Consider the following 25,244-nt stretch of genomic DNA (forward strand, 5'->3'; position numbering starts at 1 on the left):
CATGGTGGAGCTGGGCTCGGTTGGGAGAGCGCTGCCAGGCTGCTGTCGGCACAGCGGGTGCCTGCCAGGTCCTTTGCTCCTGCAGCCGGCAGCGAGGCTGCTGCTCCTCTCCTTCGGATCACAGCCCCTTGCAGCGTTATTTCGCCATGGCCACGTCTCCAGATCCCTGCTCTCCAACGCGAAAGGGCCGGTTAATCTAGATGGTTTCAGATACAGGCAATCTTCTGCCTTTCCTATCTGGCAGGGCTAGATTTAGGCCAAGAAGCAACAACTGCTGTCCCTGGGAAGACTTTGACAATATTGAGCCAGGAGAAACATGCCATTTCCAGAGAGCAGGAAAGCACCCAGACCAATTCCCGGGCCCCTTGGCATCCTCATGTGTGTTTCTCCCCCATGCCTGCTCAGCTCAGGGGTCTGGAACGTGGCTTCAGGGCTACCCACAGCACCAGCGCCCGGGACTCACCTATGCAGATCTCGTCATCTGTTTCAGCATCACCAATGCAGCGGAATTTGAACTCGTTGAGGGAGTCTGCAAACTTGCGCTTGGCCGCTGACAGGTCTGCAGAGAGGGCAGGAGGGGAAAACGCAGATGTTAGAAAAGGAAAAAGCCCACCAACAGCATGACACAGGCAGACACGTAATCCCAGCTGGCAAGTCCCCATGGAGGGACCCGTCCGATGGGGGTCCCCTGGCACCAGGGAACCCCTAAAAGCACTGCCCTTCTCCTGCACCCGCTCCAGGGAGGGGGCTCTGGGGGGTCCCAGCCAGCACCTGCCAAAATACGCTACAGGAGACGCAACCTCAAAATACCATGAGAACCATGCAGGAGCTCAAGCCCAGGGCCACGGGGCAGGGGCAAACGGTGATGCAGGGCGGCACTGCCGGGGCAGCTCCCGCGCTGCCTCCCAAGGGACAGAGCCTCTGCACGGGCTTCCAGTCCTGCTGAACGAAGGCACCATGTACAGGCGATAAGGCAGAGGTTTATTGCTTTCCAAGCTGCAGATTCTCTCCGAGACCTGAATCCTATTAAGTTCTTACTTGCAGTGACCTGAGCGGGTCCAGGATTGGCTTTTCGAACCGGCCCCGTAACCCTGCACATGCAGACAGACACGCTCCCGGGCACTGCAAGGCCACCGGCTTGGAGGGGAACTTGTACTTGAGCAGCGCGAGGGACTGCCGGCATGCAGACGGTGTAAGGAAGATGTAATGCTAATTCCCCTGTGCATTTCTTCACTCCAAGTCCAAAAATTCAGTGGTTTTTTTCCTTTCCAAGCACAGGTGGAAAACGTGCGTGTGCACACAAAGGCTGTTTCCTCCTCTCGAACACCACAGCCAAAAGATAACAGCGAAAGAATTCAAGCATTTTGCTTTCCCCATGGGATAAGAGAATTTAAAGCTTTCTCCAAGCATTAAAGCTGCTCTCCGGGTGTCTCTGCTTAGAGCCCTGGGGCTAATCCTGCCCACAGCTCAGTCCCGGATGACTTCACAACGGGTGCAGCTCACCCCGCTCTCCCCCACGTACCCCTGCTGCTGCCGGCTGCGGCAGAGCAGCCCCCCTTCCCTTGCCAGGACAGGCAGAGGGCTCAGGAACTTTATCCCGGTCCCCCAAGCCGGGTGGCCTCCTGCCTCCTCTGGAATAATAACGAAGATGACGTTAATGACTTAAGGAGCCATTTCCTCTCCTCCAGCTCTGTGCTGACCATCAGCCACCAGCCACGCTCTCCCTGCCGCACACTGCAGCCTCACCAATACCCTGCCCACATTACACACGGCAGGGACCACGCATGAGCCAGAGCAAAGCTGAGAAGCCTTTGGACCCAGCGACGTCCATCAGCCGTGGCCCACAGCACTTATAAATAGGCGAGGGAGAGGCAGGGCAAGAAGGAGATAATTCCCGGTGTGACAGCGATAAAGGAGGATCGCTGGCAGCCGCTCGCTGAATGACACAGCCAAGTCGCAGGGGCGAAGCAGATGCTAAAATTAGCAGCAGGCTCGGCCAGAAAAGGAGAGAGGGGAACCCACACCCGTGCCGCACATCTGGGGGCAAGCAAGGAGCCAGCGTGGAGGGGCCCCATCGTCCTCCCTGTGCCACCGTTAGACCCACCTGCACTCCTAGCATCCCATTTTCCTAAAAGCTTGAACGTCTCATCTACATTTGGGGGAAAAAAACCTCCAGTGGAAGCAGCTAAAGCTCCTGTCTGCACTGCAGGCAGGGGCGCACGGGGAAAGCAGGGTGGCCCCTCCCTGGGCCAGCTCAGCTCCTGAGGCTTCTTCTTCCCCAGGACTGTGGACGAGCAAACCCAAACTACTACAAAGGCTTGACAGAAACTTCTGCATCCTCTCGTGCACAAGTAAAACCACCGAGACCCTGCGCATGAGTCACAGCCAGGCTGCGCCAAGGGCTGTGAAAGTTTTGCTTCCAAGTTCTCCGTCTGGCTTCATCAGTCAACCACACCACCAGGGAAAACCACCACAAAGCCAGAAAAACCCTTCTGCCTGAGCAACGTGGCTCCGGGGTCCAGGCACCACCAGATGGTCGTCCTGCAAGGACAGGAACTGGGCAGACTGGGATGGCTCCAGGGACGCGCAGGTGCTGGCAGAAGCAGTGAGGTTGCATCGTGCCTGCGGGGACAGTGCAGGGGCAGCCAGCCCAGGGGTGCCCAGACACGGGTGCGCAGCCTGCAGCCCTGCTGCCAATCAATCTTTCCTGTGCCCATCACGCCTCGTGGCTGCAGCACAGGGCACTGAAGATCTCCAGGGGCGGCAAGGAAAGCGCGATGTCTAGCAGAGGCATCCAAGGAGGTGAAAACGGCCCTGCGCAAGCTGCTGAAACACCAGGAGGGCAGGATGGCAAGCGGTGGCCCCTGCCACCCACAGGCTGCAGCCACCTCGGGAGGGTCCAGGGTGCAGCTGCTGTGGAGCCACGTACCTGCCTGTGCCCAGGATCTGAGTCAAAACCACGCAGAGAAGGCGCCGGCCAAGCAGCAGCAAAGCAGATCTCCATCCCACCTGCAAGGTAACGCTCACATATCTGGTAACGCAGCCAGGGGTCCTCTGCCCAGCACACCACTGCGTGCGGTGAGTGCGCCTGAATTACCCTCTCTGGACAATACACATTGTGCTCAAGTAATAGCTACACGTGCGTCTGAAGCCCCCCCATGCCTGCCTGCCCTCCCCTCCGCTCCAACACGGGACCGCCCTGCCCCAGAGCCCCCACGTTCATGACATTCCTTTCTGCTCTGCAGGCTGACCGTCCCGCGGGGTGGTTGCTATCGCAGTCCTCCTCATCGTGACTTCCCATGGCTCCCCATTCCCACCCCCAGGCTGGCAGGGACGGGACGATCCCTTCAGGAAAGTCCACTTGACAGAAAACAGGCACACGCACCGCATGCCGGAGGTCCAGCTGCACAGCTACAGCAACCAATAATCTAAATCAAATGCCCTTTTAAAGCGATGTATCAGCTCGTTACTGCGATACGGGGTTACCCGCTCAGCCGTTGAGGGGAGCAGCCCAGCAGCACTCCCTTTCCTGAGCACTTTCCCTTCCTGGAGGAGGGTTTATGACTGAACCAGGTGAAAACTGCAGACGGGGACGAGTGACATGGAGGGAGAGGTGTCCTTGCAGAGGGCAGAGGTACCGGCAGGGGCCCATCCTGGCAAGGAGGGAGTTGGAGCTGAACTCCAAGGTCTGTCTTTCCCAGCAGCAGGTCAGAGAGCAGCGATCGCAGATGGAAGGAGGCAGCCGGGGATCTGCCTCCGGCTGTTCTCTGCCTGCTGTGCCTTGAGCCATTCCTGCACAACAACTCCTGAGCTGTAGCTTTGGTTTTTTTGTGAACAGTCTCCTAGGAAATATTCAGGAGCCAATTTTAGCCATGCCGCTGAAATGCTGCCACTCCGCTCCCACGGCAGGGGATGGAGCATCTCACCGAGCCCTGCCCTGCCAGCACCCAGGGTCCTGCCCTGGCGTGCACCGCGGAGGCAGCCCCGTGCGGAGTCAGAGCAGGGGCACGTGGCATGCCACCGAATACTGCAGCACCCGTCCCTCGCACAGCGGAGACGCACTCAGCATCCTCACCATCCACTGCCCACTGCGGGAACAGCGCGGAGCGGGGAAGGCTCCCAGCAGGACAGAGGGCAGCTGCCTGCGCCTGGAAGCAGCCCCAGTTAACCCCTTTGCCCATCCCTCCTCCCTCACGCCCGGCTCAGGGGTCAGCCGCCTCCTCCCTCCACCAGCCAGGGAGCCGCATCATTGCCGGCTGAGCTCCCATCCCAGCCTCACACCTCCAGGCACTGGGGCTCCCTCCAAACCCGGCTGAAGCCGATGTTACCCCAGCCCGCAGCAGCAATGCCGCAAGGGAGCGCCTCGCACTCCCGCTGTCTGTCCTCCCGGATCACCCTGGCACCCCTCCTTCTCCTCCTCCTCAGCTATTGAGAGTTAAATCTTCTTTCTGGGAAGTGGCTGCTGTTACTGCAATGAGACTGAAGTGGGTTTGGTTTTTTGGGGTTTTTTTTTACATAAAAAGCCCCTTCCGGAGGAATTTGGAACTATTGAAAAAGGACGTTTATAGAAGGAAGTCGTCGTGATTTCACAACCCTCCTCCACGTGTACAGCACTCTGGGCGCAACGGAGACAACCCCATCCAACACCAGCCGGGTCCACAAAGGGGCAGCCCCCCAGCACAGCTCTCCCCCGGGGCACACCACTGTGAGACGGGGCAGCCCTGTTCCTCCGGGCGCAGGCGTCAGATCTAACGCGTCCCCGGTTCGGGTGACCCAGCACATGGAGCTTCAGCCACTCTGGGGAAGTCACTCACACCGCAGCCCTGCCCCAAGCTGCTCCCTCCTGGCCACCGGCTCCCAGCTCTTTGTCCAGCTTTATTCCTCAGCTGGACACCTCACCTCTGTGCAACACCCCTATCACCCTCTCTCTTTGTGTTCGGTGTTTAAAACATTTTCAGGCTTTCCCAAAGGGACCACAGAGGTAAGGTGCGCTGAAAGCCTGGGCAGACATACAGCAGGAAGCTTTTCCCTTAAATCAACATTTATAAGGGGTTGAGAAGAGATTGCAACTCCTCCACCTGTGTGCTCCTCCTGGCAGGGATGGATGGCTGGGAAACGTGACCACAGGACACAGTGGGGAACCACAACATCCAAATGAGCCCTCAAGAAGACAGACGTCCTGCTGCCCAGTCCCCGCTGCCCACCGGGGAGCGCGGTCCCCCACCCAGCAGCACGTGTTTGAAAGACCGTGTTGGCCAGGGAAAAAGTTATACTGCTGGCTCAGAAAGCAGGGCTCTCCCCAAAGCTGACTTTGCAGCCACATTGCTATTTAAGCTGGAAAAAGCAAAAATAGCTCTGGCTCAGCTGTGCTACCGGGGCACCCGGGACAGAGGCAGGAGCAGCAGGACGCTGCGGAAGGTTCAAGTTAAAGACAAACCTGCGGACAAGCCCAGCCATGAAGGGTTAATGCTGCTGCAAAGGGCGAAAGCAAAGGATGCTGATGAGGCCAGTTGCACGCTGCAAGGCAAGTTCCAGTGCTCTTGGTGCCTGCAGAGGTTGTGCTCGCACAGAGCAGTATTTCTACACTCCCTGCAAAGAAAATTGCTTAATAGCCTATATTTAATGCTCAATTGGACAACAGGAACTGAGACTCCTGCCCCTTCCTTCCCCCGCGGCAGGGAACGGCAGGCTCAGGCTGCACGTCCCACCAGCCCCCGGAGAGGGCCAGGAGGGTCCAGGGCAGCGCAAAGCCTGTTCCCTCCTCACGGGCACCTCTGCCTGGCTGCCAGCAGTGTCACTGCCTGTCCCCTCCCAGCAGCACCGGCAGCCCCACCGCCCCAAGCGAGTTCCAGCCCCCTCGCTGGGGAGGTGACCACACTCCCACTGACAACCACAAGGACAGAAGCCACCAGCTCCCCCCTCATGGGTTTGACAAGTTTCTTAAAGCCTCTCCAAAAAGCCTGCATCTACTTCATGGCCCATTTTCTGGCTACTTTTGAAGAAAATGCCTCCAGACCTCCTTAACACGCCTGTGCCCACGGGTGTGCAAAAGGGACTGACAGTTTCGCAGCTGCACCACGGGGCATGCCGACATGAGCTGGCCTTGCTCCCGATGCTCTCACCGGGTGCTGACACACGGGCAAGCCTCTTCAGCCCCCCGCACAGCAGCTCCCCTTTTGGCACAACAGGAGAAAATGACGGGTCCTGCCTTCTGGGAACAACGGAGGTGAAGCCTCAGGGTCTGCAGAACGCTTTGGGATCTGCACACCACAGATGCTGCAGAAGCACAAGGTCTGACCATCATCAGACATCATCTGCCCGGTCTACGGGTATAAACCGCACACACACAGAGCCTCGGGCAGCACTGGTTGGTGACATCCGCCGGATGGAAACCCTTCAGCATAAATGGTGCAAATCCCGGAGCAACAGTCCAAGCAAAGACTCGCTGTTTGCCAGGATTTCACCGCGCAGCTGCCGCCACCCCACAGCTCCTGGGTTCGCAGCCCGGCAGGTCGCCCCATGCACAGCCGTGGTCACTGCTTCAGGCAGCGCTGCCTCCACCAGCACCCGCAGACAGACAGCCAGGAAGGGGACCAGCGCGATGCACGGGTGCCGTGGGCTGACACCGAGGCAAACCCACCATGCTGTGCAAGCTGCTGTGTGCAAGCCATGAGCCCGGCGTGCAAGCCACGCTGCTGCCAGCCCCGGGGAGGGGACGGGGGGACGTGGAGCAATAAGGAGCAGCTCCTTGTCGTGCAGTCCCCATGGGGTCACAGAGGGGTCTCTGCGGGGTCTCACAGTGTGTAGCCGTGGCAGGGGCTGGTTCACCTCCACCACTGCCTCGATGGCTTGCCAGGAACCTCCTCTGCCAGTGGAGGGGCCGGATCCAGCCAGGGGATCTGTCCTGTGAAACAGCCCAGATGCAGGAGCCCAGAGAAGGCAGATCTGGGAGGTCTCCACTGGTGACCCCCCATCTGGCTACAGAGAAAGCAGGTCACAGCACAGCCCGCTTGGCCGCCCGCCCCGGTGGCACCTCCACAGCCCCGCACCTCCCCAGGCCATGGCAGCCGGCACCGAGCAACCCCGCGACGGGCAGGGGCCAGCCAGGACGAGTAATCCCATGAACAGCCGCTCTAATCAGCAGCCAAAACAGCCGGATTACGGCCCGCCAAGGGTGCTTAGGATGCAGCAATATGGTGTCTGACCTCGCAGCGAGTACCCGCCACCGGCGACCACCCAGCGAGCCAGGGCTTCATGCACAACGCCGGAGCAAAGCTGCTGTGGGCTCATGCAACATCCCATAGTGCCCAGGGATGCGGGGTTGGGAAAGGCCAGAGGTGGGAATGGCTGACTTGATCCAGCCCACGGATGCACGTGAGCACTCTGCCGCATTGCTGAGGTTGGGATGCTCTGATCAAACCACGGTCCCACATTTCAGGCAGGAATCCAGCAATGAGCACCTTGTGCCTGAAAATCAGCGTTTGCAGCCACCGACATCGAATTTTAGCACCCACACGGGCCCAGCCCATGCACCGCTGGAGTCGGCATGGAGCACCGGGGCAGCGTCATTCAACGCTTAATTTGTTCCAAGAGGTTTAAATCCTCTCTCTTTGCGCTTCCCAGCAGAGATCAGCAAAAGCCCCGTTCCTGCCAGACACTGTGGTCCTCTGGACCCGGCACAATCCCCAAGCTGCTTTCGTACATAATTAGCAATGACTTGTTTATTAAGTAACTTCTCCACCAGGTGGTGGACAGAATCAGTGATTTAGGATGGGACTGCAGCTGCTGGCAGGTTCCCCTCTGATTCATCATTCGAGTAAACATATAAAACCAGATGAGCAAAGACTACCCCATCTCTGGCAGCAGCTTCTGCCATCGCGTTCGTGCACAAAACCCTGTGGAAAGCCTGCCCTGGCTCGGCACGTGCCGGAGATCAAGGTTTGAGGGTGCCCCACCAAGCATGAGGTGACCGCAAGGACTGGTGCAATGGGTGCAGTCCCCACACTCGCCCCATGCAGGACCCCCCAAGGCGGGGAGAGCATCACTGCCGGGGCACGCCGTGGCCCCGCAGCACCCCCAGACCCCATTTTGGTGCCTTCACCGCCCACACGGCCTCCAGCCAAAATGCAGCACCAAGTCTCATCTCACCAGCGCTTGCAGGGAGGCCAAATCCTGCCTCCCCAAATCCCGAAACTTCATTTTACCTTGGAAAGTTTACAAATACGTATACCCTACAAACCACGCTTCAAGGGAAAAACCCCAAACTGCTCAAACATGCTAAAGCACAAGAAAAATTAAGCGATCTGTCTGAGATTGCCCCAAGATTGAAGATCCAGGAGGTGCCACAGCTTCTGCTCAGACTTCTACTGCGACCACGGGAGCATGTTGCACTGCTGCCCAGCCAAGGCATCACCGTATGCCTCGCTTCACACACTCAACGTGGCTTCGTACGGCAAAATGTTTGCCAGAGGGACAGAGAACCCATTGTAGGATGAATGGGACTATTGACTGGGCTCAAATAGCAGATCAGATCCGAGTTACACACTGAAGACATGAATTATTTCCATGGTATTTTAAGAGATAAAAGTTCTGTGCTTCATGAAAAACAAAGTTAGCCCTTGGAAGGATTGCCCGGCTGCACAGCTAAAGTTATCCCGCTGCTGCCCACCAGCCCAGCACCCTGGCCACGTCATCTTGCCACCCCCAAATCAGGAACATTTGGAGTTATCTTGGGAGCCTTGCCAGGCCAGGACGTTTTCGCAAAGCTTCCCGATATTCCCCATGAAAGGCATGGAAGAGCCAAGGGAAATGAAGCCAGAAGAACCATCGGGTCTCCTGAAGAGACGGTTGGATTTCCAGGAAGGTGGAGGAGGTTTCGTGCCCCGGGGACACAAGGTGACCCTCGCCCACGGCAGCCGAGGTTGCAGGCGCCTGCCCTCGGTGGCCCTGTTCGAAGGCAGAGGGGAGCAGCCCAGCTGCGGGGAAAAGGAGGGTTTGCTGGCAGTGGTTGACTTTCCCCGTGTATTGCCAGGCAGGTCGTGCCAAGGAAGGAAGGGGGAGCTTTAAAAATAAAAGAGAAAGCAAGAAGGAAGCCCCTACCTGGCTTGTGGGCTGGGGCTGTTGCTCCCTTTGGAGGGGCAGGGGCAGGCAGCCCCTCTTCCCACAGCGAGCGCTCGCAGAGAAGGCAGGAGCCTGACCTCGGCCTCCGCTCGCCAGCTGCAGCCCTGGGCACCGGCTCACCGGAGCCCCAGCAGCAAGGTGCTGCTTTACAGAAAACTAAAATCAGTAAACACAGCTTCAGGGAGCTAAGAGCCAGCGGGACTCGCAGAAACATCTGGTCGCGGATGCATGAGGCATCACAGGCTCCTGCCTGCTCCTCCCATCACCCGTGCTAGTTATGGTCCAAACCTGCAACACACATCTTAGTAACCCGCTCAAAAATAAACCGGTGGTGGCGGCTGGAAGTCAGGCCGCCAGCAACCCCACAAGCCCGCCGGCACTGCTCAGCCCGGCGTGACATCCTGCAGCGGGGCTCAGGGCAACGACAGCGCAGGAGGCGAGAAGCCGCTTCCTTTGACTCACGCTGCTCCGGCCGCTCTTCTATTTCCAGCAGCCGCCTCCTGGTTTGAGGAAGCCGATGGTTAATCAGAGCCCTCCCCTTCTGCCCCCCCTTCTCTGACCTGGATCCAGCCCTGATCTTTCTGTTTCTGGACACTTTAGCCCGGTGCAGAGCCTGCTTTGCGGCAGACGCTTTGAGCAGGGGTCTCACTGCCGCTCTCCATCCCTCTTGTTCAGCTTTTCTTAGCACTTGTCCATCACTTCCTATTGCAACAAACCCAAACCGCAACTTTTGTGACTCAGATCTTTATCTCACAGCGGCTGAGACGCTTCAGAAACCCAGTGCGCACAAACAGCTCTGCCCATTCCCCCCTCCCCACGCCGCTGGCGGGAGAGTAACTGGCCAAGGCAGCAGGCACAGGTTAATGAAGCAGTTAATGAAGCAGTCCTCACTGCTGGCGAGGGTCGCACCCAAAGAGACCCTCACTTCGGTGCCAGGCACATGAACCATCAAATAGCGATGGGCTCAATGACCTCTCCGTCCCTCCAGGAAAGGAAGATGCAGGGAGGCTCCCGTCTGTCCTGCCCTGCATGGAAACTGGACTATTTTCTCTACTTGCCCAAACAGGATTTTTCACAAGTAATGGCTCTAAAGTGGAGCGCTCAGTTTAGTGCCCGACACAGTTCGGCCCTGCCCCAGTTCTGCATTAACCAGGTTATTTGTGGAGAGGAAGGAGGTGCGTAACGAGCTGCAGCAGCTCTCGGTTCAGAGACACGGGCAGAGAGCAGACAGAAATGATGCCAGGTGAGGGCGAAGGAAGGCAAAAACAAAATGACTTGAGAAGTCCAGAAGCAGGCTGCGAGTGCTGGGTCGGTAGAGCACTGCGAGCATCACTACCTGTGGTCAGGACAAGGAACGAGAACATAAAACCCATGAATGATGCAAATGACCCCCAGAAAGGCTTCCCATTTCTGGAGACGCTGAGAAGACAGATGTCTGCAGCTGCAGGAAAGCACATCCTAAAGCGGGTCCTCCCGACTCCCAGCAATGAGCACCAGGGCTCAGAGAAACACCGGCAAGCTGCCAGCGAGCAGAGCCCGCCCAGCAGTGGCTGGGAACTGCCACGAAACCCTCGGGACAGTCTTTGAAGATAAGGGACCTGAAGTCGGGTACCGACTCCCTGGCAGGCAGCTTCCAGGCTGACCATCACCGTGTTGGGAACCGGCATGCCAGATAGCCACGGCAGCCCTGCCACCCACCAGCACTGCACAGAGCCCCCCGCGCCCACCGCCCGGGGGGCTTCCTGGGGCTTTGCACGAACATGGCAGCATGCCAGTCCTCCCACAGCCCCCCAGAGCACCGCTGCCCAGGGCTGCTGGTGGGGCACGTGCTGCCCGCCCAGCACCGCCCGTTCACACCCGGGGAAGGGGCAGCAGCTCGCACCGGGGCACAAGCACGGTCCATGCGCGCGAGGAAGGTCAGCATCCTCGGGGCGCCACCCCCACGCTCCTGCGCTGGCCCTGAACACCGAGAGCATTTCGTGCACTTAGCAGCAAAACAAAACAATACGAGATTTCGCCGCTTCCCCACCCAACCACCACCTCTGGCACTTTTCCCCGTGTTTATTTTTCTTCACATCCTGGTGTTGTTTACAGCAGAACCCCCCAGCCCGTCCCAACCTGCAGCCGCAGCAGCAAGTGACGGCTGAGCCAGCAGAAAGTTTGCGGGCAGGCGGGCTGGAGAGGCAGCCAGGCGTCAGAGCAAGGGGAGGGAGCTCAGGTGGGAGCAGACAAGGTCTCCGAATAAAATCAAACGTAAATATTCAACACCCAAAACACAGAGGAGGGTTGCATTGGAACAGCAAACACGGGCGATGGCTTCAGTGCCTGGAAAACTTCAGGGATGCGGTAATGAAATGGAAAACTACTGCCCCAGCTGGCATTTCCAAAGGCAGCCAACCGCACAAACAAAAAATGTTGTGAGGAAGCAGTAGCAAAAATCCCCGTATCACAACCAGGGCTGGGGCCAGGGCAAGACGTTTGGGAACGGCGCTGCTGCAAGGAGAGCGATGGCACACCTGCAGAGAGCGGCTGTCCTGCTGCTCTGCGCTTGCTTAGCTGTAAGCCTGAAACCATGAAAGATATTTCCAATTTCTTCCAGGCAACAAGGATTTTGAATACTGCATTTCCCCCCATCCGCAAGCTGCCCCGCTGCCACTGCTCCGCTCTCCTGCCGGCACCGGGCAGGTCGTGCAAACGCATCCAGCCTTACACCTACGAGTAAACTGCCTCTGACAGCACGATGGAAATGCCACGTTTTACTCACAGTTCCCCATTTTGCCCCCAGCTCCCTCGCTGGGGGAGTGTGGGTGAGCCCGTGACAGCGTAATGTGCTCCCCTGCTAATTCTAATTTCTCCTCCGAGCCTTTTCCGTTTCTCTCCTCTCCAAACCCTGGAACAACCCCCAGAAAGGTGGCAGATTACTTTACCCTCGTTGCCTCAATAACTCATCGACTGGAGCCTGGAATCACATTTCATTAGAACAAAATGCCCTGCCCGAGACAGCTAATCGATTTAGAGGACGCTAATCCAGAAGAAATTTGCTCCTGACCGAGGCAGTGCCCATTAGCGGAGCAGAAGGCTGGGTGGGGGTCTTGCTGGGAGGGGGGTCCCGGCATGGGAGGGGTGTTGGCAGAGCCCCCGGCCAGACACCGCGCGCCAGGCGGGAGCAGATTGCCTCAGGCACCAGCCACGCATTTGGATTAGCTTGTTATTAAATCTAATTAGTTAATAGTCGGCCCGGCAGGGAGACGGCTTGATTTCTCAAGGAGCAGTGCCAAAGCATTGGGGTCCCGCGGGGGACAATGGGTCTACGGACCCCCATGCCCCGGGTGGGGATGGGGCACAGGCAGCACGGGCAGGACAGGAGTCCTCTCTGGCACATCCCAGCCGGCCCGCGGCACATGCGGCCCACGGCATGGGGCAATGACTCTTCTGTCCCCCTCCTTGGCTTGGCAGCCAGCCCTGTGCGAGGGGCCACGTCCCGAGGGGCTCCATCCCAGCGGCGGCTCTCGCCAGCGGCCGGCGTGCCCACAGCCAGGGCAGGAAAGTGGGGTCAGCTCCCAGACCCTCGACAAGCGGTTTTGCAGCAGCCTGCTTCCTTCTCCTCCCAAGGAGGCTGCGGAAATCCTTTTGTCTCCCGCGCTCCTCCACCTCAGCTGTAAGAACAGGAAAAATCCCACCGCGCTCACAGGAACATCGCCGGCAAGTGAGTCAATTTTTCCTGCTTCAGCAGGGGAAAAAAAAATAAATAAATTAAACCCTCCAGCAGAGCGTGGGGAGGCACGCAGGGTGAGAAACGGCATGCGTGGCCCAGAGCGCATCGCTGCCTTTAACCTGGGCTTTCTCCCAGCCTTCGTGGCCACCGACACTGAAAGGGCTGGGAACGCAATACCGGGAAACGCTTCCCAGTTCCCTGCAGACCTCCCTCGCTCAAACGCTCCCGGGAGGCTCCTGCCCCAGAGCAGAGCCCCGCTCCCCACGGCAGCGCCTGCCTCCTGGAAGGAGCGGAGCCCCCGGCACGCGGGGGATCCCACCACTCCTCCAGGGACGGAGCGAGGGCAGAGCCTTCCCCCCAAACCCAGCAAGTGCAAGGCAGAGCTGCCGCTGCCGCCGGCTGCGCGGGGGCAAGCAGGGGAGAGCCACCCAACCGTTCTGCTCTGCAATGGGGATTTTTTTGTAAAACATTGCTAAGCAACCAGCACTCGGCGAGGGTATGGCTCTGGACAGACGCTGTTTCAGCTAGAAAAAGAAAAAAACACAGCAAAGGGACGCTCTACCAGGCAGTATTATTAAAAAGGCGCACGCCAGCTAATTTTACAGGTCACTCGGCCCACGCAGAGAACCCTTTACACTTCCCTCATCGAGATACTGATGCAGGATTAGAAGCTGCTAAAAAGAAAAAAGCACGCGGGTGTGCACACCTGCACATGCATGTACACCACAGGCAGCACGTCGAGCGCACCGGAGTAACGGCAGCTAAACACGGGTTGCAGTAACGTCCTCGAGCACATCGCTGCACGTGACGTGAACCTTGCGAAGGCAGCGCTGCGGGCACCGGGCCTGCCGCTCCGCCGGCCCCGCTGCAGGACGGGCAGCACGGCACGGCTACCCGCCGGGGAGCTGGGCAAACCCTGGGGAAAAGAAAGTTCTTATTTTATGAGCTATTTACAGCCCTGCTGTAGATAAACAGTCCGTATCTTTTTAAAATAGATTCTTTCACGCTGCAGCCCAGAACAAAGGGAGCATTTTCGTCTTTTGGGAATGAAAAAGAGTCGCCTCGCTGGGCTGGCGCGGGGCAGAAAGCATGCGTGCCGGCAACCACCCGAGCCGGCACTGCGCCGCAGCGATGCCCCCGCCTGCCCGCCGTGCCTGCTGGCTGTCCCCGGTGATGGGGTGCCGCGGGGAGCACCGCACCGCGGCTGAGGGTCTAAACCGCAGGGAAGGGTGAGTGAGGAGCACCTGGGCCCTTCGCTGGCCCCTCGCCCCTGCGCTGGCACAGGCAGCCCCGGCCCCCACGCAGCACGGCTGCGCCCGCCGCTCCACGTGCGGGAGCCAGATGGTCCGGAGGCTGGTGTACTTCCCACAAACTCCAGCGAGAAACCGGCTTGGCATCACTGCAGAAACGTCCCCTTCCCCCTCCGCACTGTGCTCCCCACTCCGGAGAGCATCCCGCGGCCACCGTCCCTCCCCGCGCGCATCCAGCATCCCAGACACGCTGTGACCTCCGGGCTCCCGTCAGCAGGCGGGAGCAGAGGCAGAGAAGCGCAATTCCCAGCTCCTTCAAGCCACGCTCGAGATGATCCTTGCTACTAAGAGCCGAGGCGATGGCCTAACGAGCACGCCTCGTCAGGAGCGTGCAGCCCGCAGGGCCAGGGCCACCAGGCGCCTGCACGGAGCGATGAAGAGGAGCAGGTGGACGCGCCTTCACGGTGCGGGGTGGCGGAGGGGAGCGTGCCAGGAAAATAGGGAAAACAGCCTCGGCTCCGCCGGCCGCAGTGACAGCCGCTCGCGTGCCCGGGGGAGGAGAGAGGGATGATTCACGCGGAGCAGCCGAGAAGCGAACAAGCTGTGCGGGTTTCGGTATGAGCACCCCCTCGCTTTGCCTCCCCTCCCCGCCCACTGTGGTCACGCTACAGCTACTCATCACGCCGCATCCAAACCAGGCTCCTTCAGGTCTGCCCAAAATCAACGGATCAAAAAAAACCCAAGCACAGCGACGGATACCTGGCAAAGCCCGTCCTCCTGCTGCCCCACTGCTGGACAGTGCGGAAGGGCTGCCCAAAACACCCCAACCAGCACCGCCGCAGCGCAGGCAGGTTTGCTTTGCCATGCCACCGTTGCTGCCCCTCGCACAGGGTGGGGATTTCTGATGCCCCTTTGCTTGGGTGGAGGGATGCAAACCCCCGAGCACCCCTGCCCTGTTTTGTGCACGGACACTGCTCTGGCCGTGGCATTGCTCTCTGGGTGTCAGGGAGAAGCACACGATGATTTTGGGGTGCCTGCAGGAAGAGGGGAGAGCAGAGGGGTCGGCGGTCCCCCTCTGCCAGCCAGGGAGGGGGCTGGCAGCACCATGAGGGCTGACCCCGCTCGCCCCGTCCCGGCTGCAGGCTCCTGCCCGGCTGGGATCAGCCAGGGAAGCACCGTGTGTGCCAACCTGCAGAAAGCACAGGGACACGCAGCAGAGCCCCGGCACCGCTGCCTCCCACTCTCCTCACAGCAACCATGGGAACGGCATTTCCTCGCATGCATTTTCAACGTCATTGTGAGTTGCCACCTCCAAAGAAAAAAAAAAAAAGGAAATCAAAACAGCCCACGGCCCCCAGCCCTTGTCCCAGGGCCCACAGGTAGCACCACGCATACCGCACGCACCACTCAGCACAGCGGGATTGCAGGAACAGAGACACAAGATGCGGCTGTGCTGGCACATCCACAGCCTTGGAAAAACGGCCTCTTGACCCAAACCAGGCAAATCTGCTCCATGCTGGAAATATGAGCAGGACTGAGCAGGTACCCGGCTCCTGGTGCTGGAGTAACACCAGGACATCCCACCCTGCCCCTCCACATCCCCCTCTCCAGGTCTATCCACCTCCTGCTCAGATTTTTCTCCCCGGCCACAAGCGTGTACTTTCAGGCTACGCCGGCTTCGGCAGCGCAGTCAGTCCCAGCCCCTGCCTCGCAAAGCTGCTGTTTATTCCCCAATCCATCCCCCACCAACCCAAAAGGGTTGGGTTTACCCTGACGTTGGACACCCGGTCGGTGCTGGTGCCACAGCCAGGCAGTGGCATACACAGGGCCAGCAGCTTCTCCGGGCACCATCACCACACCGGTGTACCAGGACACACACCCAGAGGTGTTCTGTGGCACACTCCCAATTAAAGAGATCTCTGAGCCCTGTTAATGAGCCTTCTGCTGGCATAATTTAAAAGATGTAATCACGAACGCACACTCTCCTGCACACCCAAACCCTTCTGCTCACCAGCTTCCCTCGCCAGCACTGCCGAGAGGCCGGATCTGGCTGCAGCCCGGCGCAGGGGCTCATAGCACCAGCTCGGCTGCTAACACGGGGCTCAAGGAGCCCACCGCGCTCAGGAGCGTGGCTCTCACCATCAGTCCCCCAACACGCCAGCAGCAAGGGGTCACAGCTGCGCGCAGGGGGACCCACAGGTGGCCCCAGGGGACCCCGGGGGAGATGGGTGAACGATGCCTGGGGATGCTGTCGCAAACCTCCTGCACAGATCATGACTGCGGGCAGTGCACACGGGTGAACCACTGCAACACCCTGGCAGGGCGAAAGGCTGTTGCATCCTGAGTTTTCCTTCTTACAATCAGGCTGAGCCACATGGGGTAAGCGTGCAGTCCTCCAGAGCCAACGCTGGCTGCACCACGATCCCTCCAGGACTCGCGGTGGAGACCCACCATCTGAAACAAAGAGCATCTCCTGAGCAGGAATACATTCCTGTTGCTAATCTCCACCAGAGAGGAAGAGGAGGAGCTTTCAAGTTGTGCTGAAAATAAAGCAGAGTATTATCATTTGTATCACCCCTCGTTTGAATAAAATACCAGACAAGCTATTAAATATGTGACTGCACAAGCCACACAGGTCATGCAAAGGAGGAAGAAGTCCTCTTTGCCTTCGGCCCTGCTGGCACAGGGGCAGGACTGTCTGGCTGAGCTGTAACCACATACATCTCCCATCACACAAAGTGTTCCCCGCACCGAACGTTTCCTACCAGCCACCAAAAGCAACGCAGGGGGGGAAATACACCCTAACACGAGGGAGCCATGTTACACCTTCACTGGGTGAACGAAGCAGGAAAAATCAGAAGCAACCCATCTTAGCCATCAAACCCCAAAACCATGTGCTTTCCCCCCAGATTGGCCCTGTGGTTTGCTCACCCAGCCGCAGCGGCCGCGCTGGGGGCCTGGCCATGCCCCACCGCTGCTGAGCTCAGCGCTGGCAGAGAGGTCCCCACCCCTCCGAGCGCGGGGCAAGCTCCTTGGGCAAAGCCAGCTCCCACCGCCCAGGAAGGGATCAGGGTTTCTGCCCGCACGGCCGCGGTGCTGCCACCGAGCCCCAGGAAATCCTCCTCGCTGCGAGGCAGCAATTTCCTCGGCACTTAGAAGACACGGAACGAACGGGCTGTGCAGCGAGTGCAGCGTGACTCACCTTGGCAGCCCTCGCACCCCATCGCTGCTCGTAGGCGGCCAGCACCGAGCGCTCGATGGCAGCAGCCAAACACCTTCTCATGGCACAACCAGAGCAGAACCGAAAGGAAGCGGCCACAGCAACCCAACACGGGGTTTGCTTTTATTTTGCACCTTCCAGAAAGTATAACGTTCCTTTTTCTCCACACCCAAGTCTGCAAGTGTACACCTGTCTCCTAGCCAGGAACACGTCTCTAACCATTAATGTTTGCACCTGCAAAAATAAGGGCCATTCCGGGAATAGCCAGACTTAAACCTCTGCATGTCAATCCCTCCTCTCCTCTGCGCACGGGTGATGGGAAGGTTTGGGCTGTTACTGCTTTCTTCAGGAACCAGAAGTGCAAAAGTATGAAAACGATCCAAGGAGGGCTTCAGGTTTCTCCTCCCCAGGCTCCCAAGCGCTGGTGGGTGCCCGCAGCACTGGGGCGCAAGGACGCGGCACCCCAGACGGCACCGAGATATGAAGCGTCCCAGGACACGGCTCTTCCTCTAACACACCCGAGGGCTCTCACCCTGGAGAGGCAGACAAGGACACTTCGAGCGCATGGCACTGTGTCACCCATTGCCCATTGAGCTGGGCAGCTCTACCCGCCCGAGCCAGGGTCTCCCCCAGACTCGCTCTGCTCGGGGTGCCTCTCCCGGGGACCGAGCACGCCGAACTGGGGGGCGTGCAGAGCGGGCAGGGAAAGGCAGCAACGGTAGCAGAGTCGGCTGGGGCAGAAGGCAACTGAAGGTATCGGCCAGAGACCAAAACACTTCCTTATTCCCAGTCTAAACCTTGTTTGTATCAAAAGGGAGTAAACTGCTCAGGTTAAACACTGGACAGAAGTTTCACTTTCGCTTCCAGGCAAGGCACGGAGTCAGCGCCAGCTCCGGGTATGGCACTGCCACACGCAGCCGTGGACACAGACATTTCATAAAGGCTGGGTTTCGGCAAGAGGCTGCTGAGACGTGGAACCGCATCTGTGTGCAAGTGCATCCCAGAGCACACGGTCCGCAGGCAGAGCCTGGCACACCAACGGCAGCGCCAGGAACCACACAACCACCCCGCTTGGCTTTTTAAACAAATTGCAGCCTGCGACGTGCGAGCGCAGCAGCGGCCGGGGCGTGGACGAGTTCGGTGGCTTCAAATTAGTGCTTGGGAGTTGGAGGAAGGAGCAAAACAAAACAACAGCAGAAACGTGGCAGGGCACCAGACTGCAGCCCCAGCGCCCAAAGGATTCGACAGCACGCAGCCCCCCACAGCCCCATCACCGCGGGCACACCACGCCTGTCAGCACGGGGAGACCTGGGGGCCGCGGGGAGGAGGAGGGTGCCCCCGCTCAGCCCCCCACAGCGGCACGGGGGAGGCGATGGCTGCCAGCCGCCTGCACCCCCACATCCTCCATCGTTACGCACGCTGCTCATTTTCCAAAGCAAGCTGCAAAGCATCTTTGCATCACCACCTGGGCGACTGGGCTCGATGTCCCCCTCCACCAAAGCGGAGGGGCTGGAGGCGACGCCGGCACGACGGGCAGCCACCGTACCAGGACCAGCCGCCGGCCGGGACGCAGCTCCTTGCCTGCCCCGTTCCGCAGGCACAGGGGACATGCAAAGGGGCAACAAGCTTCCGTAACCCTGGTACCGATGGTCGCCACGGCTCCTTTGCTGGAGAACAAGTTTCACGGCATCCAAGCTTCAAGTTCATTATTTATGTCTCACTTGAGGTCTTTGCATGTGCAAAACTTTCTGAATAATTTATGTATGGTGTATAAGGGAGGAAGAGGGACACGTTTTGCTGAAAACCAGGTCACTCCTAGTACTAGCCAAGCAGCAAAGGGAGACAATAGAAATAGGCACAGATACTCACTGGGGAGAAAAAGAAAAGAACAGTATTTATATCTATACATATAGATACACACACTCCAGAGATGCCCTCGCCATGAGAGGATATTTAGCAAGACCAGCCCTTCAGCAAATGAGGATTATTTTCAACCTTCGGAATTTATTCTTTTTTTAAATGAAGGAGAAAGCGCTGTGAATCAGTCCCATTTCTCTCCATACCTTCACAGAGAGCAAAAGCAGGGTGGCTGCAGAACAGCTCCTCCACCAAATCCAGAGGAAGACTTTCTTACGTGCCTTTACACCAGCCTCACTGTCCCTGCACGCCGCTCCTGCCGCACCGGTGTCGGCAGCGCGGGGGGCCAAGAAGGGCGGCAGGGAACAGGAGAGAGCTTCTGCCCAGAGCTGCGGAGGGGTTCTCCTCCCTCCTGCATCTTCCTCCCTGCCACGTAACCGCACCGCAGCCCTGACCAAGCTGCCCCTCCGCCTCGCTCCTCGCTGATACACAAAGAGTTACCTTCCCCTCACACCTGTCTGAAAACAAAGAGGATGCGAGACATTCAGCAGAAAATGCAAGAGGAAGGAAAGTGAGAGAGGATATTGACAAGACTTCAAGTAACTTCAGTTGCAGGCCGCCTCGCTGTGCCAAGAGCCGAGACGCCCTCCGAGCCCCTGGCTCCAGAGGCAGCGTGCCCCGAGCCAGGGGTTTGCTGCTCCCTGGACCTGCCCAGCCCCGCACCCTGCGGCCTCCACGACGGCCAAGGAGCACGCGTGGAGGCGATGCCAGTGGCAAGATAAGGCTGCCCTGCCCAGCCACGGGGCGAGGAGCCACTTGCAGACACTGGAGAAAAACAAAAGCCAGGTAAGAGAAGCGAGCGCCTGGTCATTGCCAGGAATGGCCACCAGGTACCACCTGCACCAGCTCCGGCTCATGGCGGTGCCATCCCACACGCCTGCGGTAGTCAACATGCAGCAAGAGGCAGAGCAGCAGCTCTCCACCCTGGAGCATCTCCACCTGTGCTCAGACGGATGCCCAGAGGGTCTGTCATGGCCCACGCAACAAGACCAGATCTCAGACCCATCACACACCGAGGGTAACGCATGTGGAAAGAGCTGGGCCAGATCCTGTCCTGCGCCAGGTCCCTCCTCTGGAGAAGTCAGAGGCGTCACGGCTCGCCAGCAGCCACGCAGCCGGTGAAGTCACTCTCACAGCAGGAGAAGGGGCCACATGTGGGAGAAGGACGTAGAGAGTGGCCGAGCATCACAGCCGGGGAGGGGACACTCATCCCTGTGCCCTGCCCCATGCACCCCCAAACCTTCCCCCAAAGTGCCCTGCAGACCACCTCTGCCGGGAGCGTGCCACCGCGCCTGCGGCCACACACACGTGGGATGTGGCCATGAGGCCAGGCAAGCACCGGTGCTGGGGCATTAATTAATGCTCCAGCAAAATCGTTATTATTCATGCCCATACCGACTGCAGCCGGGGCATCAGTGGAACACACCGCCAGCCCTGCACAGGAATTAACGTCTAATCCAGGAACGCATTCAATAGAGGCTACAAAACAATTCCGCCATAAAAACATCCTTATCTCCAGAGGCCGGCGAGTGTTCTTCCTGCCCTGGCACAGGCAGCCCGGGGCGCGGGGGCCGTGCAACGTGGCTCCGGCCGGCGGGAGAGGAGCCCACCAGCAGCCGCGAGCACGCAGCGGTTCAGCACACCCAAAAATACCTGCCGTGCAGCGTGACGGGGGCAAGGGCTCAGCCGGCCCCCTCGGCCAGCACCTGCCAAGCGACCCGCTGAAAGTGCCCGCTGGCTAAGCCCGGAGATGAACACCCTTGGGACCCACCCGCTAATTCCTAAAATTTATTTCCAGTGAAGAACAACGCTGTAGGATTCGTTCTGCGATAAAAGGAATGCTCCAGGCAGGGCCAGGCACAGGCTGCCCTACAGCTCGACAGGCAAACGCACCGCAGCAGAAGACAGCTCAGACCTGCAGAACCACAAATGCACTGATACCTGTTGGGTTTGGGGTTTTTTTAACCCAAAATGCCAAGAATTGGTACAATGGGGGTCCCTGTAATCCAGACGTTACCGGCTGCTACTCCGGCGCAGGGGAGCTGCACCCGTGGGGCTCGGTGTCAGGTCTGAAGGGCAGGGAGCAGGAGTCAGCCCCACGGCTGCAGCTCAGCCCTCCAGGATGGGACGGGGTGGTGGGCTCTGCTGGAGCATCACCTGCCTGTGCACCGCGGGGGCAACACCGCCGCGCCGCAGCTCCCAAAATCACCCGGCCGCATCCCCGAGGCCAGGCTGGTGCGTCGCAGGGGATGCCGCGGGGGCTCCACGGCATGGGGGTGTGCGGACGCGCCCCTCTCCTGTCCCACCGCCCCACGGCACCGAACCGGAGGAGGGTGGGGTGAGCTCAGTGAGGTGACAACTCACGCTGGTGGCGTGCCTGGTACGGGAAACCCCCCGGCTGGGAAGTGAGCCGTGCTTTGGGCCAAAGAAACTTAAAAGAAGAGAAAGCCCCACATGACCCCATGGGGGGAACAGGAGGAACGGAGCCGCTGCTCGGGGAGCGGCTCCCCCACCGCAGCACCCCGGGCGCTGCCCACCCAACCGTGGCGGCGGGTGGCCAGGCAGAGGTGTCCCGGGCCGCGGGGCCAGGAGCCAGCCCCGCCTGGCTGCGAGGGGGGAGCGGGACGCTGCCGGCCACGGGCAAGGGTCTCCCCGGCGGTTTGCGGCTTTGCCCCCCAGCCCGGGGCCGCCCCGCTGGGGACGGGGGAGAGGGCGCCGGCGGGGCCAGCCCGGGAAGGGGGCCCTGGGCACCCCGCACCCCGACCAGAGAGGGGCAGAGGGCAAGCCGGGGGGCACGGCACCTTCCCCAGCCGCCCCCCGAGCACCCCAGCCCTGGACCGGGACCTGCCGGAGCAGGACCGTGCCCATCCCGACGGACCACGGCCCGGCACGTCCCGGTGGACCAGGCCCCGGCTCGTCCCGAGGGACCCGGGGGGGGCCACGGGCGGGAGCAGGTGGTCCGCGACGGCCCAGGAGCGGGAGGCCACGGGCAGCGACGGGCGGGCGGAGCGCGGCGGGCCGGGCAGGCGGCGCGGGGCCGGGGCCGGGGCCCGTCCGGAGGGCGCGGGGCCGCGGCAGGGCCGCCCCCGGCCCCTCACTTACTCTTGAGGGCGGCGACGAGCGACTTCCCGTCCTTGATGAGCTCCTTGATGAACTTGTTGGTCTTCTCCAGCTCGGCCTCGTGGGAGCGGAGCCGCTCCCGGAACTGGGGGCTGTCCAGGCAGCACTCGCTGAACTCCAGCGCCGGCAGCCCCATGCCGCCCGCACCCGCGCACCGGCCGCCGCAAAAAGCCGAACTAAAACAATGGGGAAAACCGAAAAATTCGACGCTTTTCTAAGCCGAAGCGGGCGCCCGCCTCTCCGGGCAGCTGGCGCGGCCGCGGGCGCGCCCCGGGAGCGGCGGGGCCGTGCGGAGCGGAGCGGTGCGGAGCGGTGCGGAGCGGTGCCGGGCGGGCGGCGCGGAGCGCTGAGGCGCGGCGGGCGGGGGCGGAGCTGCCGCCGCGCTGGGGCCGCCGCCCGGGCAGGGCCCGCGCGCTGCCCGCCCGCCCGCGCCGCCGCCGCGCCACGCCCCCGCGCCGCGCCACGCCCCCCCCGCGCCGCACTTCCAGCCAATGGGCGGGCCCGGCGCGCCGCGCCCCGCCCCGCCGGCGGCGCCGCGCCCCCTGCCGCCGCGGCCGCGCCCACGCCGCCGGCCGAGCCAATCAGCCGCGGCGCCCGCGGGGGCGGGGCGGGGCCTGCGGGGGAGCCCGCCCCACGGAGCCCCCGCCCGGGGCCGGCCCGTTGCCGTGGGTCAGCCCCGCGCCGGGCCCGGCCCGGCGCCCGCCCGCACAGGCCGCATCCGCGAGCGGCACCGAGAGGCGGGAGGGGTTACTCGAGGCCCCCGCCCGGCCGGGCCCCGCCCAGGGCCGCGTGGAAACCCGCCTCCGGAGCGCCGCGCCCACCGCCCGGCCCGTGCCGGGCCCCTGCGGGTTGCGGCCTTCCAGGTTTGTCCTCCCGCTAAGCACCTGTGTCAGAGTTCCCCCGGGTGCAGTACTGTCAGCTGAGAAAATAAACCCGTAACCTGCTGGAACGGCCGGTTGCGAGGGGGCACCAGCACCGGGGGCCGCAGGTCCCCGTCCCACCTCCTGGTCCCAGCACGGCCCTGGGAGCGCGCGGCCTGCAGCCCGGGGAGGGCGGCGGGCCCCGCCTGGCCGGGCACAGCCCCAGCCGCTTCGCCCTGCCGCCCGTTTCCTCCGGGAACACCCCGGGAATTTGGCCCGAGCACAGCAGCTGCCTCGTCACCTCCTTCCCTCGGCTGGGAGCTTCCAGGAGCAAACTGCAGCCCACAAAACAGTTGCTCATCCTCATGGTTCTGGCCCCAGCTGCCATAAGGTGGATGGCGGCCACGCGGCAATGAAACGGGAGAGATCGGCAGCACCGGCCCCGGGATTTGAGAAAGTCCATTCTCGCCATAAATGGCAGCGCCGAGTCCAGGGCGAGCCACCCCACAGCCTCCCCGGGCAGAGACACACGCACGTAGGAGCCGGCGATGGCCTCTCACCCCAGACTGTGACAAACAGACGCATTTGCGGATAATCCCCGGATGACTGGAATTCCCCCCTTCTCCCCAGCCCAGCCATTCAGGCTGGCGAGGGCGGCGCGAGGCAGCCGCCGCTCGGCAAACACGGGCCCGTGCACCGCACCGCAAGCGCGTTCCGGATCAAGCTCGGCGACGGGGCAGCATTCCTGTCAAGTCAGCCATGAAACGCGATGCGGAGCCGGTGCCAGCTTTATGCTTTTTTGCAAACTGGGGAAGATGGATGGCCTTGCACAAAGCTTGGGCTTCGCGTAGGGCTGACAGAACGGGATCCAGCCCGAGCCCCATGTCCCAGAGTTAATCCACCTAGGTTTTCCAACGGATGGGTCCAGGCGCAGCAACCCGATACCAGCTCAACCTTTTGTCTCGGCTTTTTTTTTATTCACTGGCAGGTCTAAAGCACAATTTTCTCAATCTTCATACCACAGCATAATTCTGGCTGAGTCACTGCCTTCAAATACGGTTTGCGAGCCACATTTTTTTGCATGAGGTCTCCTAATTATAAAAAAGGATGTAACGCTAATTACATGCTTATCTTGTAGGCAGGATATAAAATTTAATTAGCTGTCATTTACACCATATGCATACAGCCTATAAAAGCACTAGATGTTATTATTTGGATTATGCTTCTTAATTCTACACTGTGCAAAGCCACGGGAGCACATATTTTGGGTTTAGCCTTCTACATTGCCATTGTTCGTATTAAAAGAGTGTTCCAGCACTTGCAGCTAATACAGAAGAACCTGTAACTAGATTTATAGGACACTGCCTTAGAGGATCAGAATATTTGGGGCTGGAAACAATTTCCTTCACCACCTTTCCAGAACCACAGAAAGTAATGATGCTCAGACTGTCATTTTCTGATGAGGACAGAATTGAGGCGTTACAAAGCTCTGTCACACACGAAATACTGCACACGCCACAGGTCTGGAACAGAGGCCTCAGGCAGGCAGCGATTACTGCACCAGATCAGGGACTCATCTCCCCTTTTTCCAGCTTACAGTGCATTCATCAGGATATGTTCATGTTTGAGCTCCGAGTGTGGGAGCGGAGCAGGGCAGCAGGCACTGGGGAGGAACAGCCATGGGCATCTTCCAACCCAGTTTTGCTAGGATTGTGCCTCCAAACTGTAAAAGAATACCACCAAAAGCAAAAATAAGCAAACAAACAAAAACCCCAGACTTCCACATCGTCCCGCCTGTAGCTAATAGCTTGCATCCCTCTGCAATCCCCGTGTGTTTGCCTGCCTGCTTTATGTTTTTCAGCAACTTGGTTGTCTCACCTCCAAGTCACTTGGACGCTGTGTAGGCATCCAGCAACACTGCCCTTTCAACTGACAGAACCCGCCCGCTGACCCCCGCGGGCGCAGAGCTCAGCCCGCCGGTCTCCGGCCCGCACTCCTCCGTGCCTCTCCAAGGCTGCGCTTACACATACTTCCAGCAGATG

General features: G+C 60.2%; 1 protein-coding gene across 3 annotated transcripts in view; it reads right to left on the bottom strand.

Moving 5' to 3' along the window:
- Nucleotides 1–22,478, bottom strand: part of ARHGAP26 (Rho GTPase activating protein 26) — a 151,788-nt gene extending 129,310 nt beyond the window's left edge. For all 3 annotated transcript variants that reach the window (XM_059825154.1, XM_059825153.1, XM_059825155.1), the window contains exons 1-2: nucleotides 22,325–22,478; nucleotides 464–559 (exon numbers count right to left, since the gene is read on the bottom strand). In XM_059825154.1, the coding sequence (XP_059681137.1) occupies nucleotides 464–559; nucleotides 22,325–22,478 (250 nt within the window). The remainder of the gene's footprint in view (nucleotides 1–463; nucleotides 560–22,324) is intronic.
- Between the last annotated feature and the right edge of the window lie 2,766 nt (nucleotides 22,479–25,244).

This window comes from Gavia stellata, chromosome 16 (genome assembly GCF_030936135.1).
Source record: "Gavia stellata isolate bGavSte3 chromosome 16, bGavSte3.hap2, whole genome shotgun sequence".
NCBI lineage: Eukaryota > Metazoa > Chordata > Aves > Gaviiformes > Gaviidae > Gavia > Gavia stellata.